The sequence below is a fragment of the Protopterus annectens genome, chromosome 13.part0 (assembly GCF_019279795.1).
Source record: "Protopterus annectens isolate FY-2018-M chromosome 13.part0, PAN1.0, whole genome shotgun sequence".
NCBI lineage: Eukaryota > Metazoa > Chordata > Ceratodontiformes > Protopteridae > Protopterus > Protopterus annectens.
In genome coordinates, this window is record NC_056747.1 from 1104767935 (window position 1) to 1104786272 (window position 18338).

At 44.0% G+C, this 18338-nt stretch overlaps 1 protein-coding gene across 3 annotated transcripts in view; it reads left to right on the plus strand.

The window, feature by feature from the left end:
- Window positions 1-18338, plus strand: part of LOC122788133 (histone acetyltransferase KAT7-like) — a 1071811-nt gene that overhangs the window by 1015778 nt on the left and 37695 nt on the right. For all 3 annotated transcript variants that reach the window (XM_044055075.1, XM_044055076.1, XM_044055077.1), the window contains exon 14: window positions 13395-13501. In XM_044055075.1, coding sequence (XP_043911010.1) covers window positions 13395-13501 — 107 coding nt within the window. The remainder of the gene's footprint in view (window positions 1-13394; window positions 13502-18338) is intronic.

Consider the following 18338-nt stretch of genomic DNA (forward strand, 5'->3'; position numbering starts at 1 on the left):
TCGGATCGAGACCCCTGACCGCCTCCTTGGACTCCTCCCAGACCCCCTCGGCTCTGTCTATGGTCCCCATTGTCTTACCAGAGGGACAGCCCGTGTTCAAAGAGCCCCAGACAGCTCCCCTGAGGAACAAATGGCTTGTGAGCACCCCCCCCCCCCGGAGAGCTCCAATGGAGATGTGCCTTGCAAGCATACGTTGAAGAGGAGGCACTTGGACTCTCCCGAGTCCCTCACCGAGGACATGGACTTAGATGATGGAGAGGGTTCCCCAAGGTCACCTCCCGAGTACGTCTCCTTTGGAGACATCATGGAGATCCTGCGCCAGCGGGGAGGTTGGTCTGCCCCCAAATCTTCTTCTGATGAGTCTGTGTTCCTTGAGGCTTTTGGCATGGGCCTATCTACTTCCTGGGTGTCCCCTCCCGCAGATCCTTTGGTGGATTTGGTCATCTCGCGGGCATGGAATAAACCGGACATGATGGAGCCTATCCCAAAGTGACCTGATAAAATCCTCAGCCCCCCATTGATAGGCCATCTTGGAATAAGGGTTCCCCCGTGGACACCATAGTGGTAGCAGCAGCCACTAAGGAGGAACTTGCCCAGGAGAATTCCTCGGTCCACCCTCCTGACCAAGAGTCGCGGATGATGGACCACCTAGGGAAGCGGGTGTACGCTTCAGTTACATTTTCGATCAGGGCCCTGAATTATTTGGCCCATGTCACTAGACTCCAACGTGACCTAGTAAAGGAGCTGGAGGAGCCCCCCCCCCCCCCCCCCCAAGTCCATGTCACAGGAGGACAAGGCTTCGTTTTCCGGGAGGATGGCCACTTTGGAAGTGGTATCCAACACGTCCATGCCAATCCTCTTCCATGCTATGGAAGGGGCGGCTGGGTCTGGAGTGTCCCTGAGGCATAACACCTGGCTCAGGTTATGTCAATTTTCCAAACCCTTCAAGGTGTCATTTGCCAATGCCCCTTATGACAGCTCAACACTCTTCGGTAAAACCATCAAGGAGACATTAGTCCAGAATGAGAAGGATGGGAAGACGGTCTCTGCTGTCGGGATCTGCTTCTCTAACCCTCAAAGGTCCTTTTCTCGGAACCAGACAGGGCAAAAGAAGATGTGGTTCCGGAAGTCACAGTATTCACGGGACACTCAGGGCTCTTCTTCCCCCAGAGGCAGAGGGGAGTCCGCGAAACTTCGGGTCTCAAGAACCTTTCTCGGACAGACCTGGGCAGCAACCCTGAGGGGTTGCCCGACTGCTCTACTCTGGAGGCAGTCGGGGGATGATTGTCCTTGCACCCAGCGGCATGGGAGTCCATAACAATGGACCGCTGGGTGCTTCAAATCATATCCAGAGGATACTCTGTCCCCTTCTTGGGTTCCCCCATATTTCCCAGACACCTCCTGGATGTACCACCCACGCAAAGGGAGGTTGGCAGCACAGGAAATTACCAAGCTGCTAGTAAAATGAGCCGTCAAAACTGTCCCCCCAGATCAGTCCGGATCGGGCTTCTACTCCTGGTTCTTTTTGGTGCCAAAGAAAATGGGGGACTTAAGGCCCATTCTGGACCTCTCTACCCTGAACTTGTCAGTTGCCAAAGAGAAGTTCCGGATGGTAACTTTACAGTCCATCATGCCATACCTGCAGGAGAGCAACTGGATGTGCTCGTTAGACCTCCAGGATGCTTACTATCACATAAAAATGCACAGAAGCTCCAGGAGGTTTCTCCGCTTCTGGCTAGGAGTCAATCATTACCAATTTCAAGCCTTACCCTTTGGTCTCACCACAGCCTCCAGGGTGTTTACCAAAGTGATGGCGGTCATAGTGGCTCACCTGAGGCTTCAGGGGATTCAGGTCTATCTGTACCCGGACAATTAGCTCCTCTCTGCTCCCACCAGTTGTCTACTTTCCCAAACCAGGGATTATTTTCTGACACTGGCCCTGCATTTGGGGATCAAAATCAACAAATCTAAATCTCTCCTAGATCCTGTACAAGTGATATACTACATTGATGCCAGGCTAGATGCTCTTCAATGCAAAATATTCCTGACCTCGGAGAGAGTTCAAAACCTGAGGATGCATGTATCCCTGATCTACCGTTCTCATCTTCCAACAGCAGAATCGGTATTAAGGGCCCTAGGCTGGATGGTAGCGACCATAACTTTTCTCCAATGTGCTCGGTTACACATGAGGATTCTACAGTGGACTCTATTGGTTCAGTGGTCCCTGTTGGAACTGCTATTGACATATCCTATTCAAATCAGTCGAGTCTTTCGGTCGTCCCTCATATGGTGGATGAGCTCTTCAGACATTTTGTAGGGACGACCCCTTGTTCCAGCCTCGGACCAAACCACAGTGACCACGGATGCCTCCCAACTCGGGTGGGGGGGGCATTGTTTGGGCAGGACAGTCCAAGGCCTGTGGTCCCCCATAGAGACTAGCTTGTATATAAATGTCCTAGAGATGAGGGCGGTTCTTCTAGAGTTGCAGGCCCTTCATTTCTTTCTTCCTCTGGGGACGATTGCTATTCATTCAGATAACATGTCAGTGGTCTGGTATATCAACAAACAGGGAGGGACCAGATCTTACCCCCTTTGTCACGAAGCCATGAGAGTGTGGGAATGAGCGATCTCACCTGGTCACTTTCTCATCGCAATGCACATTCCGGGACAGTTCCAACATTCTACGGACAGGCTAAGTCGAACCATTCTAATGCCATATGAGTGGTCTCTGACTCTGTCAGTAGCAGAACAGATCTTCAGTGACTGGGGTCAACCTTGCTGCGATCTCTTCGCTTCTCCTTCCAACGCAAAGTGCAGCAAGTTTTTCGCTCTGAACCCCATGCTGGGGGAGTCCCCCAGAGACCCTCTAGTTCATGTTTGGCCTCCCGGTCTTCTGTATGCTTACCAGTACCTCTCATTCTGAGGTTTCTGCAGAAAGCTCGTTGACTGGGGAGCAAAGTGATCCTCATTACCCCATTCTGGTCTCACCAGGTATGGTTTCCTTTCCTTTGGTCTTACCTTCAGGCTCCACCTTGCATCCTAGATACCATTCAGGATTTAATTTCACACCCTTCGGGGTGCCTCATCCGAGTCTGGACAGCCTGAAGCTCACTGCTTGGCTGCTCCAGTTCCCGTGATTGGTAGGACTCCCTGACTATCCTCCTCAGTTAGATCTATTTTGGTAGCTGCTCATAAATCTTTGACCAGGAAGGTTTATTGCAGCAAGTGGAAACGTTTTCTTTTTGGGCCTTTCAAAGGAGTTTAGACCCTTTTATGGCTCCTGTTTCTGCCATTCTTGATTTTCTAGCTGATATTTTCCAACACGGAGCTAGTTCTTCTATTGGCTGCCATTTCTCATTTTCATGTGGGCGAGAATTCTGCCTCCTTAGCCTCTTCCAGACTGTGTAAAGCCTTTATCAAAGGCACCTTTTTGTTATGCCCCCCCCCCCCAGTCAAAGATCCTGTTCCCCCATGGGATCTTACTATGGTTCTTCAAGCTTTGGTCGCTCCGCCTTTTGAGCCTGCCGCAACTGCAGATCTAAAGTTTTTATCTTGGAAAACAGCTTTTTTGGGTTTCAGAATTACAGACCTTGTCCATCAAAATTCCGTACATGATTTTTCACAAAGACAGGGTTTCCCTTTGAACCAATCCATCCTTTCTTCCTAAGGTGGCATCACCAGTCAATATCAGTCACTCTATCAATTTGCCTGTGTTTTTTCCTAATTTTCTGAACAAGATGGAATACAAACTCCACATGTTGGATGTTCATAGACAGTTACGATTCCATTTACACAGGACAAAGAATTTCCGTAAATCTGATCAATTGTTTGTTTCCTTTTATAAACCCTTTTTGGGGAAACCTACCTCCAAGGTCACTTTAGCTAGATGGGATATAGTCTGGTCTCGAGCTTCTCTAAGATGCAGGTCAGGTAAAAGCTCATTCCACTAGGTCCATGGCTACGTCTGCGGGCTTTTGGTCTTGAGTGTCTTTGGATGATATTTGTTCTGCAGCTACTTGAACCTCATCTCATACTTTTATTTCTCATTACAAATTGGATTTGACTTCCAGAAGGAGGGCATCCTTTGATTCCGCGGTGCCCCGGAATATCCTTCCATGAAGGCCTCCCAAGAGTTTAGTAGCTGGGGACTCTGTCCCACAGATTGAAGACCAAATGAAGTAAACTACTTCAGATAAAGAAGTTACGTAGTCACCATAACATTCCATCTGAGTTGTTGTACTTCATTTATCTTCAACTGTCCCTCCCTCCTTCCCCGGACCTTGGCGCGTGATCAGCCTACGGGCTGCAGTATAGGTCACAAGTAAATCTATTAGGTCAGGTTCTCAGTATAAGTTCAGCAGACTCAATCTGGGGATGGAAGGCAGTGGAGGTGTATTATGGGTAAGGGGAGGAGTTTGGAGCTCAGAGCTGATGCTAGCAAAAGTTGCCGGCTCGGATCCGATATAAATCCATAACCCACAGGTTGAAGACAAATGAAGTGCAACTACTCAGATGGAACGTTATGGTGAGTATATAACTTCTTTTTCATGGACTCCACTGGCAGCAAACTAGGTTAAGGAACAAACCCAGAAGGTTGAATTGTCACATAAAATCCTTTATTTGCTGAAAATAAAAAAATCAGGTTAACGCTTTCGTTTAAACCATATGTTAAACTTCATCAGACAGTAATTTTGAAATTGCTTCCTATATAAGCTTCCTGTAACATTGATTGGTGAATCAACTCATGAATATTAATAAAATTTAAACACTTCATCTCATGAATATAAAACACATATTCTAAAAAACCCCTGACTGCCACTCTATTGATATCAAGCCAATAATAAACTTAAATACAATTCATGTTAACTTCTTATATCTGTACAGTTAAAGACCACTACTGGAACATTTTTTATGTAATAACGTATTTCTAAAAAGCGTGTGTTCTATGCTCAATAAAAACAAACTACACATAGTTCTGAATGACTGATTAAAAACATATTAATTAGTTCACTACACCAATATCAAACGTGCACTCTTTTTATATATATATGTAAAAAATAAATGCATATAAATGTATGTATTAAATAGGTTAAATACTGAATAAATATGTAAAAAAATATATAAAAAAATATATAAAAGAAAAATATATGACACATGATATATATGTAAAATATGTGGGTTAAAAATGTGTTTGTTAAAAAGTGTGTATATATATGTATATATATATATATATATATATATATATATATATATATATGTATCTCAAAATGTGAATAAAAGGCAATAAAGTGTATTTATTTAGGTGTTGCTATCTTAACCTTTTTCCTTTCAAGAGCTTTCAACTTCAGCACTTTGGCAATGGAGCTCCACTCATTCAATCCTGGCCAACTATCCGCCTGTAGACAAATTTGCCACTTTAGTTCTTTTATTTCTAAAAGGAGCCCCAATAGCTTGTTGTCTTGTGCACATACACACACTAAATCTATGGCCATAAAACTGAATTTGTGATCAGTGTTGCAGTAAATGTTTTTATTGAGCATGGAACATACACTATGTGAAAGTGTTCAATCTTGCCGTTTGTTCTTGCACACGGGTTCGGAGCCGATCATCGCCTCCGAGTCGGCTGCATTGTAAAGCTCTGCATCTTAGAGAAGCTCGAGACCAGACTATATCCCACAATCCTCCCTGCTATTCCTCAGATCTAGTTTGCCGCTGCAACAGGTCGGTCGAGGAGAGCTCGGGCCAGCGAACAATTTCGTTTATCTTGGAGATAAGCAGAATTTCTTTGCAAATCTTTAATAGTATTTTAGCCTTAGCCTAGATAGATATTATAGAGAGTGTGTGTGTATTTTTCTTGATCTATACTATAGTTAGATATATATATATATATATATATATATATATATATATATATATACTTAGATTCACAGTAGTGTTATAATAGCTTGTGCGCATTTCATATTATATATATATATATAGTTATTGTTGGCTAGTATTTTTTCTATTTTTCATTGTTTTTTTCAGTGTTGAGCTTGTTTGTAAAATGTCGGAGAAAGCCAAATCCGGCTTTAAGAGATGTCAGTGTGGACAGAAAATGTCCATCACTGACAATCATGCTTCCTGCGTCTACTGCCTTGGCCCTCTCCATTTGCAGGAGGTTTGCTCCATCTGTCATTCCTTTAGCGGGAGGGTCATGACAGAGAGACGCAGGAAGCTTATTGACAGGGGTTTACTTAAACCTGACTTTCAGGAGGCCTTGGAGAAGTCCGACCAGGCTTCTAAGTCTTCGAAGGGGTCGAAGACGTCGAAGATGTCGGAGCCCATGTCATCGGCTCCGAGTTCATCTTCTAAGATTCGTTCGCCGGTTCCACAGACCTCGGGGCCGAGCATTGAACGGTTATCTTTCATCGAGCCCCAGGTCTTGGAACCGGTGTCTGAGCTACCTCCACCATTGATTCTTCGGTCGGTGCCATCTTCGGCCCCTTCGTCCCGGTCTTGAAGACCCTTATCCGATACTGATGTGGATCGTGTCGTGCAGAAACTAATGGAAAACGCGGCCCTTTCCAAACTGATTGTGGTTTCGTCCCAATTGGTGTCAAAACTAGAAGCCCTCCCCGTGTCTCCAACAGGTCCTCCTTCGAGACTAGTCCAGTCTTCGGAGCCAGGAGAAGACGATCTGATGCTAGTGGAGCCCTCGGTGCTGAACCCGTCCATTGCATGATCGGCACCATTGATTTTGACTCCTTCGGAGCCTGTAGGGGAGTCGCGGAGCAGACGATCTCTCCTTGGCTCCGGGACTGAGAGTCGTACCGAATTTTCGGTGCCGACTCTCCCTCTCTGGGCCTCGGCGCAGATTGGTTCGGCTCCATCCTCGGGGTCGGAGCCCATGGTTCCGGTGTCGGTGATGCTTCCGCATTCTTCGGAACCAGAGGAGTCCACGGCCCGGGGCTCGGGGGCTTTCGACCTTATGAGGAAGGTATTGTCTGCTCAGACAACTACTTCATCGGAGGCGTCTTCTCCTTCCCCTAAAGGGCCTCTTTCTGTTTCTGCCCCCCACGATTCACCCTAAGCGCAGAGCCCCATTGCCTCAGCCAGCCCCAGAGGGTGATCCCTGTTCCTCAGAGGCCTCACCAGAAGCCCCCTCTGATGAGGTTCCGAGGAAGAGATTGTGCAAGAGGAGGCACATTGATTCCCCACAGGAAACCCTAACTTCTGACACCGATTTGGATGAGGCAGAGGGGTCCCCACGATCCCCCTCTGAGGATGTGTCATTTGCAGACATCCTGGAGATCTTGAAACACAGGGGTGATTGGCAGTCCCTAGCCCCCACTGAGGACGAGTCGGTGTTGCTGAAGGCTTTTGGGGCTCAACTTTCTACCTCCTGGGTGACCCCGCCCTTCGATGAGTTGATGGACTTGATTGCGCAAAGGGCATGGGAAACACCGGACACAGTGGAACCGGTCCCCCGAAAACCAAACAGATTTATCACAGCCCCCCAGGATAAGGCCTATCTCACAAAAGGAGTCCCGGTCGACGCTATGGTGGTGGCGACGGCCACGAAGAAGGAAATGTCTGTGTCTTCCTCTTCTGTTCATCCTCCTAATTCTAGGACTATGGACAGGTATGGAAAGCGTGTTTTTAGTTCAGCGACTTTTTCCATGCGTTCGCTAAACTATTTGACACATTTTACACGTCTACAGAGGGATCTCATTAAAGAACTGGGAGATACCCTCCAGGGTAACACAGATGCTGCTGTGTCAGATAATGTGACAGCACAACTCAACACCCTTACTTCAATAGCAAACTCGTCCATGAGGCTCATCTCATATGCGGCCGAAGGATCAAGTAGAGCTGCAGCTTCAGCGATTGCTCTCCGTAGACCATCCTGGATGCGGCTGTGCTCCTTTGCGGAAGCCTTCAAGTCTTCCTTTGCCAATGCCCCCTTTGATGGTGCCACACTCTTTGGGCCCAAAGTTAAGGAGACTTTAACTCAGTGTGAGCAAGAGGGGAAGACCCTGTCTGCTGTTGGGGTCTGTTTTTCCGCTCCATCTAGACCGTACCCCAAAGGGCAATGTGGTTCCGTAAGACTCTGGGATCTTTCCAAGCCACACAGGGTGATGCCCCCTCCAGAGGCAGAGGAGGGGGAAGAAATGGAAGACGCTGCCCCGGTGGCAGAGGGGGTCCTCAAAATCAGGGCGACAGGGATACAGTCTCTGGGAAGCCCTTCCAGCACTCCTGAATGGAGGCCCGACTGTCCTACTCTGGAGGCAGTCGGGGGGTCGCTTGGCTTTTATACCCACAGACCTGGCTAAATCTTACTTCGGATTCTTGGGTAAAAAGCATAGTAACTAAAGGATACATAATTCCCTTTATGTCCACACCACCTCAACGAAAGAGACTTCCAGATGTGCCACCCCATCTGCAAGGCCCAGCAGCTGTAGAAATTTCAAAGCTGCTCGAAAAAAGAGTCATCCAGCCATTTCCGGCGGACCAGAGAGGATCCAGAACTTTCTCAAGGTTCTTTTTAGTTCCAAAGAAGACAGGGGACTGGAGACCGATTTTGGATCTCAGCAATCTCAACACCTTCGTAAGGAAGGAAAAGTTCCGGATGGTCACGCTACAGTTGATCCTTCCCTTCTTACAGAAGGATGATTGGATGTGCTCGATAGATCTCAAGGACACGTACTACCACATCAAAATGGCCAGGCCATCCAGAGATCACCTGCGCTTCCGGCTGGGAGCCAGTCATTTTCAGTTTCGAGCTCTGCCCTTTGGACTCACCTCAGCCCCCAGGGTATTCACCAAATGCATGGCAGTAGTGGCGTCTCACTTGAGACGACAAGGATTCCGGGTGTTTCCGTATTTGTACGACTGGCTCCTCACCGCCACCACCAGGCATCGTCTTGTTCAAGCCAGAGACTACACAGTCGACCTTTGTTCCCACTTAGGAATTTCAATCAATTTCGAAAAATCTGCCTTATCGCCCTCACCGCATATCTCATTCATCGGAGCAGACCTAGATACACAGTTAACACTGTTAAAGCTTTCTCCACTAAGGGCGTCAGCCCTCAAAGAACAGGTTCTTCTTCTTCTTCTTCAGAACAAGAAAGCTCCAGCCAGGCTAGTGTTAAAAGTTCTGGGGCTAATGGCAGCGTCTCTGATCGCAGTTCCCATGGGGAGATTGCACATGAGGGTCCTCCAATGGCTGCTTTTCACGCAATGGTCGTTCCAACAGCTACCCTTATCGCACGAGATACTGATAACAAACTCTTGCAAACGAGATCTTTCATGGTGGGTAAACAGTCAGGACCTCACAATGGGTCGTCCGTTTGTCCTACCCAACCCAATGGCCACAATCACCACAGACGCTTCTCTGATAGGGTGGGGGGGGCTTTTTCAGGGAAGAACAGTCCAAGGGGAATGGTCCAACATGGAGTACAACCTGCACATAAATGTTCTGGAGTTGAGGGCGGTGTTCCTAGCATTGCAACACTTCCAAGCTCTCTTACCTCTGGGAACAGTGGCAGTACAGACGGACAACATGTCTGTGGTCTGGTACATAAACAAGCAAGGGGGAACCAAGTCTTACCCATTATGCAGAGAGGCCATGAGAATTTGGCAATGGGCAGAGTCCACGGGTCGCTTTCTACTGGCAACGCATATCCCGGGGTCATCCAACGTCATTGCGGACAGGTTGAGCAGGGCCATCCTGTTACCTCACAAGTGGTCCCTCAATCCACAGGTGGCGGAAAGGATCTTCCGCAGATGGGGCCAGCCTTGCTGCGATCTGTTTGCATCCCCGTTGAATTCCAAATGCAGAAGCTACTTTGCCCTTCTACCCCCTCAGGGGGATGTTCCCAGGGATGCACTGGTGCACGATTGGCCCCCGGGTCTCCTGTATGCATTCCCTCCTATCCTGTTGATTCCCAAATTTCTACAGAAAGCCAAAGACCTGGAAAGGACAATAATACTCATAGCACCATTCTGGCCTCGGCAGATATGGTTTCCCTTTCTTCGAGCCCATCAAAAGGAGGAACCTTGGATTCTGGACCCAGTACTAGATCTATTGACTCATTCGTCAGGAGTTCCTCACCCATCTCTCCAATCCCTAAAACTGACAGCTTGGCTGCTCCGCTTCCCTCTCTAGCCAGGTCAGATCTTCTTTCCCCTGCAGTTCAACACATTCTGGTTGCCTCTCATAAAGCCTCCACCAGAAAGCTTTACAGAAGCAAATGGAAACGTTTCGTATGTTTGGCATCTAGCCAACACATAGATCCCTTGGTAGCTCCACTACACAAAGTTCTGGAATTCTTATCAATTCTTTTTCACAAAGGGGCCTCAACTTCCACCTTGAGAGTACAGTTGGCGGCTATATCTAACTTTCATATTGGTAAGGGGGTCTCTTCTATTATGTCTCACAGGCTTTGCAAGGCATTTATGAAAGGAACCTTCCACCTTCGTCCACCCATTCGGGAGCCCTTTTTCCCATGGAATTTGAACCTGTTGTCACAACTGATGTTACCTCCCTTCGAACCGGCTTCATCCTGTCTACTAAAGTTCTTATCGTGGAAGACACTATTTCTCATGGCAGTCACTTCAGCTCGAAGAGTATCAGAGCTACAAGCGTTGTCAGTCAGACCACCGTACTTGATCTTTCACCCAGATAGAGTCTCTTTGCGCACAAACCCGTCATTCCTCCCCAAGGTATGTTCTGTCCTAAATATCAACCAATCCATAGAGCTCCCCACGTTTTTCAAGAATCATACAAACAGACTGGAGTATATGCTGCACAAGTTGGATGTTCATAGGCAGCTAAGATTTTACCTGGACAGGACTAAAGATCACAGAAAGTCAGATCAGCTGTTTGTCTCGTTTGCAGACAACAAAAAGGGTATGGCAGTCACGAAACGTACCTTATCTAAATGGCTTTCCGATTGTATAGCATTTGTGTACTCTAGTAAGAATCAGTCATTACGTTTCAAGCCTAAGGCTCATTCTACCAGGTCCTTGGCTCATGCAGCTCGCTTACCTTTGGACACGATTTGTGCAGCAGCTACCTGGGCTAAGCCACATACATTTATCACTCATTATAAGGTTGACAGGACCTCCAAGGACAGGACATCCTTTGGTTCCACTGTGCTCAGGAACATTCTTCCATGAGTCACCCGGGGTGACGGAGCTAGGGACGCTACCCGTGTGTAAGAACAAACGGCGAGATTGAACACTTTCACATAAAGAAGTTATGTACTTAGCATAACGTTCCATGTGATGTGTTCATCTTGCCTTTTTCTTACATCCCCCCCCTCCTTTTTTACATGTTATGGAAGAACAGGTAAGACTAGAGTCTGGTCGGGATTTTTCTTACTACTTCTAGGGTTCTTTGGCTTGTGTCCTCATTAGGATATGGTGCACCGTCCATAAGAATTACTTATTATAGTCAGAGGATATTCATGGATATCCGTGTGAATGTGTATGTCTTGCACCGAGGTGAGGGTTAGAAGTCTGGTTTCTCGCAAACTAGATCTGAGGAATAGCAGGGAGGATTGTGGGATATAGTCTGGTCTCGAGCTTCTCTAAGATGCAGAGCTTTGCAATGCGGCCGACTCGGAGCCGATGATCGGCTCCGAACCCGTGTGTAAGAACAAAGGCGAGATGAACACATCACATGGAATGTTATGGTAAGTACATAACTTCTTTTTTTAGAAGTATGTTATTACATAAAAATGTTCCAGTAGTGGCCTTTAACTGTACAGATATAAGAAGTTAACATGAATTCTATTTAAGTTTATTACTGGCTTAATAGCAATAGAGTGGCAGGCAGAGGTTTTTTATAATGTGTTTTTTAGAATATGTGTTTTATATTCATGAGATGAAGTGTTTACAGTTTATTAATATTCATGAGTTGATTCACCAATTGGTGTTATAGGAAGCTTAAAGTGATTTCAAAATTACTAACTGTCTGATGAAGTTTAACATATGGTTTAAACAAAAGCGCTAACCTGATTTTTTATTTTCAGCAAATAAAGGATTTTATGTAACAATTCAACCTTCTGGGTTTGTTCCTTAACATAGTTTGCTGCCAGTGGAGTCCGTGAACTGTTTTTGTTTTAGTTCAGACTTTGTTAAATACTTGGTTGCCCTAGAGATTGCTTCCTATAGTTCCTTTGTAATTTGGTTTTCTGTTCTCCTTTCCCAGTCTTTTCTAACCTTGTCTTATTGCTTCTCATAGCTGTGACGATGTGCGGTAGTACTAGCTATGCCAGAGAAAGTAGGACAGTGGATGAGTAACATATGCCAGCATAGCTAACTGGAGTTTTGTAAAGAATTATCTGTCATTTCTATCAAGCTGTTTTGTTCAGGTGTTTGTGTGGAACATTTATTTGTAAAGCTGCTTGTGTTAAAAGTGTACCAAGAGTGGGTCCTGCTGGACAGAAAAGAAATATACCTGTATATCAGACTGTATTGTAACTGTTGAAATGAATATATTGTAACAGAGGGTACTGGAAGAGAAGAGGTTAATCTCAGTCTAGCTAACTTTGAAAAATAGTCTGAAATTAAATTACCTGGTTTAGACTGTAAAGATTGTATCATACAGTTCTGATTACAACCAGAGTTGAAATGTCTGAGAAAACCATGACTAGGAATCTACTCTATTGTCCTTAGGGGTTTACTAATTGCTACCCTGAAAGGGTGGAAGTTTTGAAATGGTTTTATAGCTTCCAGATGCTATAACACATGTTAGCAAAGCCCTGTGTGTGTGTATTATGACACATAGATGTTATATCCTGGTTCAATTTCAAGTAAAGGAGTTAGTGTGGGAACCAGAGTCAGATAACCAGATGTATGTGATGTCATTCTGTAATCTCTCTCTCTCTGTCTCCCCTGTTTCATCACCCTTTCCCACTTTGATTTATAACCTTCTGCTTGACTTACATATGTGAGCCTTAACTGCTTAGCTTTAAGGAACCCTTTCAAAACAGGTAACCCAAGACTGACCTGTTCTTTGGAGAGAATCAGCTTATCCCGCTTAAATTTTGCCCTCTTTCCCTCACAAATAAATTCCTTCAACATTTTACAGCCATCCACAGCTCCTTCTGTGGTTGATAAAAATATGCCTGACATCTATGTAAGACTAACACATTTTCACTTTGTTGCTATCCACATCTACAATCAGCTCCTGGGCAATGTCAAGCAATACACACTAGATATAGTCATTGTTCGCTGTTTGACTTTTTTTAACATATGGCATAATAGAATATGATTCTGCAGTGTCTCATCTTGTAACGAAGTTTCCTGCCAGTTAAACGTACATATAAAGAATATGTAAACATTTGTGGTACTATAATATTAAAGTATTATAGAAGAGTATCCATGAATTGTTTTGTTACTTGCAGAGATCAGCCTAGAGACTGCAGTTAACCCTGTAGACATTGTCAGTACACTGCAGGCACTTCAGATGCTCAAGTACTGGAAAGGAAAACACTTGGTCCTTAAAAGACAGGTAAGTGCATATGAGTGTGTTTTTGAGTGTATATCTGACATTTGCTAATAGCCAAAGCAGAAATCTCACGTGTCATCTTTTAAGAACGGATACACTTGAGATTGAAAACTGAAAAAAATTACAGGGAGATTAATACACATTAACATCATTTGCTACTTGTTTATAGCAGGTGCTTGCTTCTTTGTCTCAGTTTGCCTTAGGAGATAGTAACTTATCTTACCCTATTTTTTTAATTTCACTGTAAAGTACTTTAACACTGCATCTTTAAATTGATACTACAATATCACTTTGTTGGCATGACTTTGGCTTGCTGTACAGATTCTTCTACCTCCATCCATTTTTCAGTTTATCCTCTTGAGACAAAATTCACTGGTCCTTGGGAAATTTTAATATACTTTTATAAAACAAGGCATTACAAATATAAGTAGAACCAGCTTATTGTTACAACTTCAATAAAAATGTAAAAAAATAAAAATGACCATGAACAAATTTTTAATAAAATCCAAATGGCATAACCAGAGTACAGTAAACTCTTTTGCTTTAACTAGAACTTCATCATACTGTAGTTATATTGTCCTTTACAGCTTTTATAGTCTTGATGAATAATCACATGATAGCATAATCATATTGCTGCTCATTTATCCAGCATTCAGTAAAACAAAGCCTCTCTTCAAATACATTTTAAAAGTATTTGTTTCATTTAGTACCTAATTTGCTCCTGTATTTCTCCATGTAATTATCACTTCTACTGTATAACTACCTTGATCGTTATTGTTTACCGTCTGCCATGTTCATTCTATGGAGCTTTTTTCCCCGGGCCTCCGCTGAAAAAGGACCTGTGTCCAGTCGGAATTTCCCGGTAAACAAATGTAAATAAATAAATTTAAACCAGAATAAGTAGAAGCATTTACTTTTACTTGCAAGCAATACTATTTTGATGCTAAGAGGTTTTCTGTGGCTTCTTTAATTTTAGAAATATTAATAGCTTCTAGCACAGGAAAGTTCAATGAGTCATGAAATAATATGGTGGAACAGTGGATATAGTTGTCGCCTCACAGCAAGAGCCTGCCTGGTTCATTTCTTGGCTTGGGTGCCTTCTTTGCGGAGTCTACATGTCCTCCCTGTGTTCACATGGGTTTCCTCTAGGGGCTCCATTTTTCCCACATTCCACAGACTGGGCACTCTAAATTGGCCACAGGTGTGAATGTGGTGCGAGTCTGTGTTGTGGAAGAACTATCGTGGCAGGGCTAGCCAACCGGCAGTGTAAACCTTGGCTCTAGATGATTGTCACTGTTGAAGTGACACCCCAACTCCATGTGCAAAAATAGGAAAAGGGATTGTGGAAGGGATGAATGAAATATGCTTAATATGTGGAGCCTGACTGACGACTGAGTGCAGTTCTGTGACTCACAGTTCAGAACCTGCTTTGCAAAGTTATTTAGTCAGTGGAAAAAGAACTTTGGAAATACAACCTAACTTCTGAAGTGCTATGACCTTGAAGTAGGCTGTGTATGTTTGGAAGAATTTGGATTCTACATGGGGGTTCAAAAGTGTATTTGTTAAGTTGGGGAGACTATTTACTAGGTTATTTTGTCCCCATGCCTGCCAGCCATCAAGCTGTCCCCACTGAGGCTCAGCCCATTCTCTCCTTCCCATATGAGAGCTATACCTAGTACCATAAGAGAGGGAGCCCACATACATTAGCTGTGAAGTTTGCTTATGCCCTCACCATCATCCTGGCACCTAAGTGGGTTTCTGTAGCCCTAACCTAACCCACGGGTGGTAATGTGAGTCCATGCTTCATTGCAGTGCCTGCTTATGTCCTCTACCATACATGTGCATGCTCCTTCTCATGAGGCAGCAGGAGACAGTTTCATTGGCTTGGATAGCCACAGCTCATGTCATGTGCAATGCCTTTGCTTTGCATCTGAAACCACAGTCAAGTCAGCCATGAGTCATCACTTTCTCCCAAGAATGGGCACTTCTATAATTTCCTGCCTACGCAGTCACTTAAAGAATGATGGTAAGAAGCTATGCAAATGTTAAGACGGACAGTCTGAATAATGACTTAAGGCCAACACAGAACTCTGTGTTTTTACATATATTTCTCCAGGCTTCTGGAAATATTCTTCAATAGATCACTCCTGCATAAGAATCCTTGTCTGTGGGAAGTAACCTCTTCTGGAAGTTTGCTCCTCTCAACTGACAACCCTTTGGATGTTGCCTTAATGTAGCTGATCTCCTCCCTTTCCCAGGGCATCAGTCCCACATTCAAGTTGAAGGTGGCTCCAACTCCTTTTTTTTTTTCTAGCAGTAACAGAGGGTGAGTGCAGCTGGAGTATGCATGTATGCATACATCACTGACTGTTATTGTTGCTCCAGGGACATGTGCATCCGCTCCACAAAGGATGGAATTAGAGTCATAATTAAAAACTTCCTCCCTAGTACTGCAAATGTGGGTCAAGGGAACAAACTCCCTTCATTGCTACTTAGGAGATAGTTCCGGTTGGCTTGCAGTCCATGGAGGCTAAACAGAATGGTTTAGTGGTCAGCACACATGAGTAACACATTTCATTAGAATGATTTTGGATTCTCTGAATTGCTGGTTTGTTTGTAATTCTGAGGTCAGTGACATTCAAGTTTACAAGTATAACTGTACTTTCTAGAAGACTAATTCTGCCTGAGGAAGGATTACCACCTGTACTGTTTATTCTCTTAGGAGGAGGCCTACATTATCTCCTTCTACAAGCATTTTGTTGCTTTTAACTAGATGCTTTCCTTTCTCAGGCTCAAATCCTTAGGGCCTTCATGGAAAACAAAAAGCTTGTGGTGCTGATGTAGGAGGTATCTTCCTTCCTCTCTCTGATAGAGAGATGTATGCTAGCAGCCTTAAGTCAAAAATCTGATTGAAAAAGAGTACTGAGAAAAATGGATAAAGCTAAAAAAAGTACCTAGAGAGCAGGGGTAGTATCTCCAGCTGACCTAGCCCTCATGTAATCGTAAGCCCCCATGTCCTAGCTCTTTAATGAGTTCTCTTCACCTGTAGCAGACTTCTGTCAGGGTAGGAGGGAGACCACAAATCTGAACACCAATTTCCAAGTCCTCACAGAAGAGTCCGAAAGGGTCCGAATGGGGAGATGATAAGTCAGCAAGCAAGGGAGAGTAATATTGCTAAAACTGAATTCATGCTCAAGTCTTGGTGAGTACCTTCACGAGGTGTACCCTGTTTTTCACAAAATCTCACCAAGAAGACACTGATATACAGACTGTATTTATATAGCATATATCATGGATAGAAGTAGGTTAAAAATTAAAAAAGATAGCTGGGTGCACAAGACCCAGGATAAAAAAAGTGCCCAATCCTGGTAGGCACACTGGTGCCAGGACTAGAAAACATGAGTGTAGAATCCTCAAAATACTGAAACGTTCCTACAAAGGGGCCAGGGGGAGGATGGGCCTCCCTGTTGTAGAAGTGTTAGTCCACAAAAATCACAAAAACTGATAGGGCAAGGAAGAGCCATAAAGAAAATAAAGTGGACTATTTAGGATAAAAAAGAAATTATGTATTGTCACTGTTATGCAAAAAGCCCAGAATTTCCAGACACAAGATATACAAAATGATTGAGAGAAATTAGAAAAAAGAAAAATACTTCCAAAAGAAAAACTGTCAGAAGCTTCAAATAAAAATGTGTATTCATTAATACAACAGATTTGTGAAAAAACAGTATATAGATCAACAAACCTTGATCTGTTTGGATAAAGAAGCATCTGAAGAAGTGCAAAAATATAAACAACAAAACCTAGAGATTTTTGTAAAGTATAAAAAAATATGGTGCAGTATTTATGCAAAGGAGAAAGCCAAATTAATCAATATAAAGAAGGCAGCCCCAAAGATATCTGAAGAGAAATGTAGGCAGAGGCATCCAGATATGGAAAATTTCACAATAAAAACGTAATATAATGAAGAGGTAATGTAGAAAAGAAGATTAGTACAGTAGAAGTTAAAAAAATTGAAGTCAAAGTTATGGAGTGCCTGCGAAGTGAAAGATTTGGTATAGAAGGTTTAACACAGGTTACATCACAACATAATGGAGCGAGTCCCCAAACTAAGGCGAGGAAGGAAGATCAGGAGACATCTGAAGAAGAAATACGGACATGGGAAAGGAAAAGAGATCTAATATGGTGCAATATTTATACAAAGGAGAAAGCAAAACTAACCAATACAAAAAGAGCAGCACCAAAGATATTTGAAAAGAAATTCAGGCAAAGGAATCTGGACATGGAAAACTTTACAATACAAAAAATAAGTAGACAAAGAGGAAAAAGTAGAAAAGGAGATTAGTAATGGAGAATTTAAAGAAATAGAAACTGAGGTTATAGAGTACTTGCGAAGTGAAGGATTCATTGCAGAAAATCTAATTCAAAAAGCACCAAAACAGGATAGAGCAATGGATATCCAAATTAAGGGGAAACCAGTAGAACGGGAAGCAATTCATTAGGTGCCATATGAAGATATTTGGGATCCTTCCACAGGAAACCAGTATAAACGTTCACTTGAAGCTGGACAACAAGGGAAGGGACAGGAAACTCTGACACAGTCAATGTTGAGGAGTAACAGGCCAGTGAGTTCCCATATGACAGAGCAATGGATGGCACAGGATGAAATTGAAGAGAATGTGCCACTTGTAGATGCTATAGAACTTTCTGTAGAATGCCTGCAGGAAATGGAAAACAAAAAATGAGATATGCGCAATCACCAAAATGAAATATTTCGCCGAACAACCCATCAGTAGCATTTCCTACTTTGTGGACCCACCCAAATGAAGCATTCACCCAA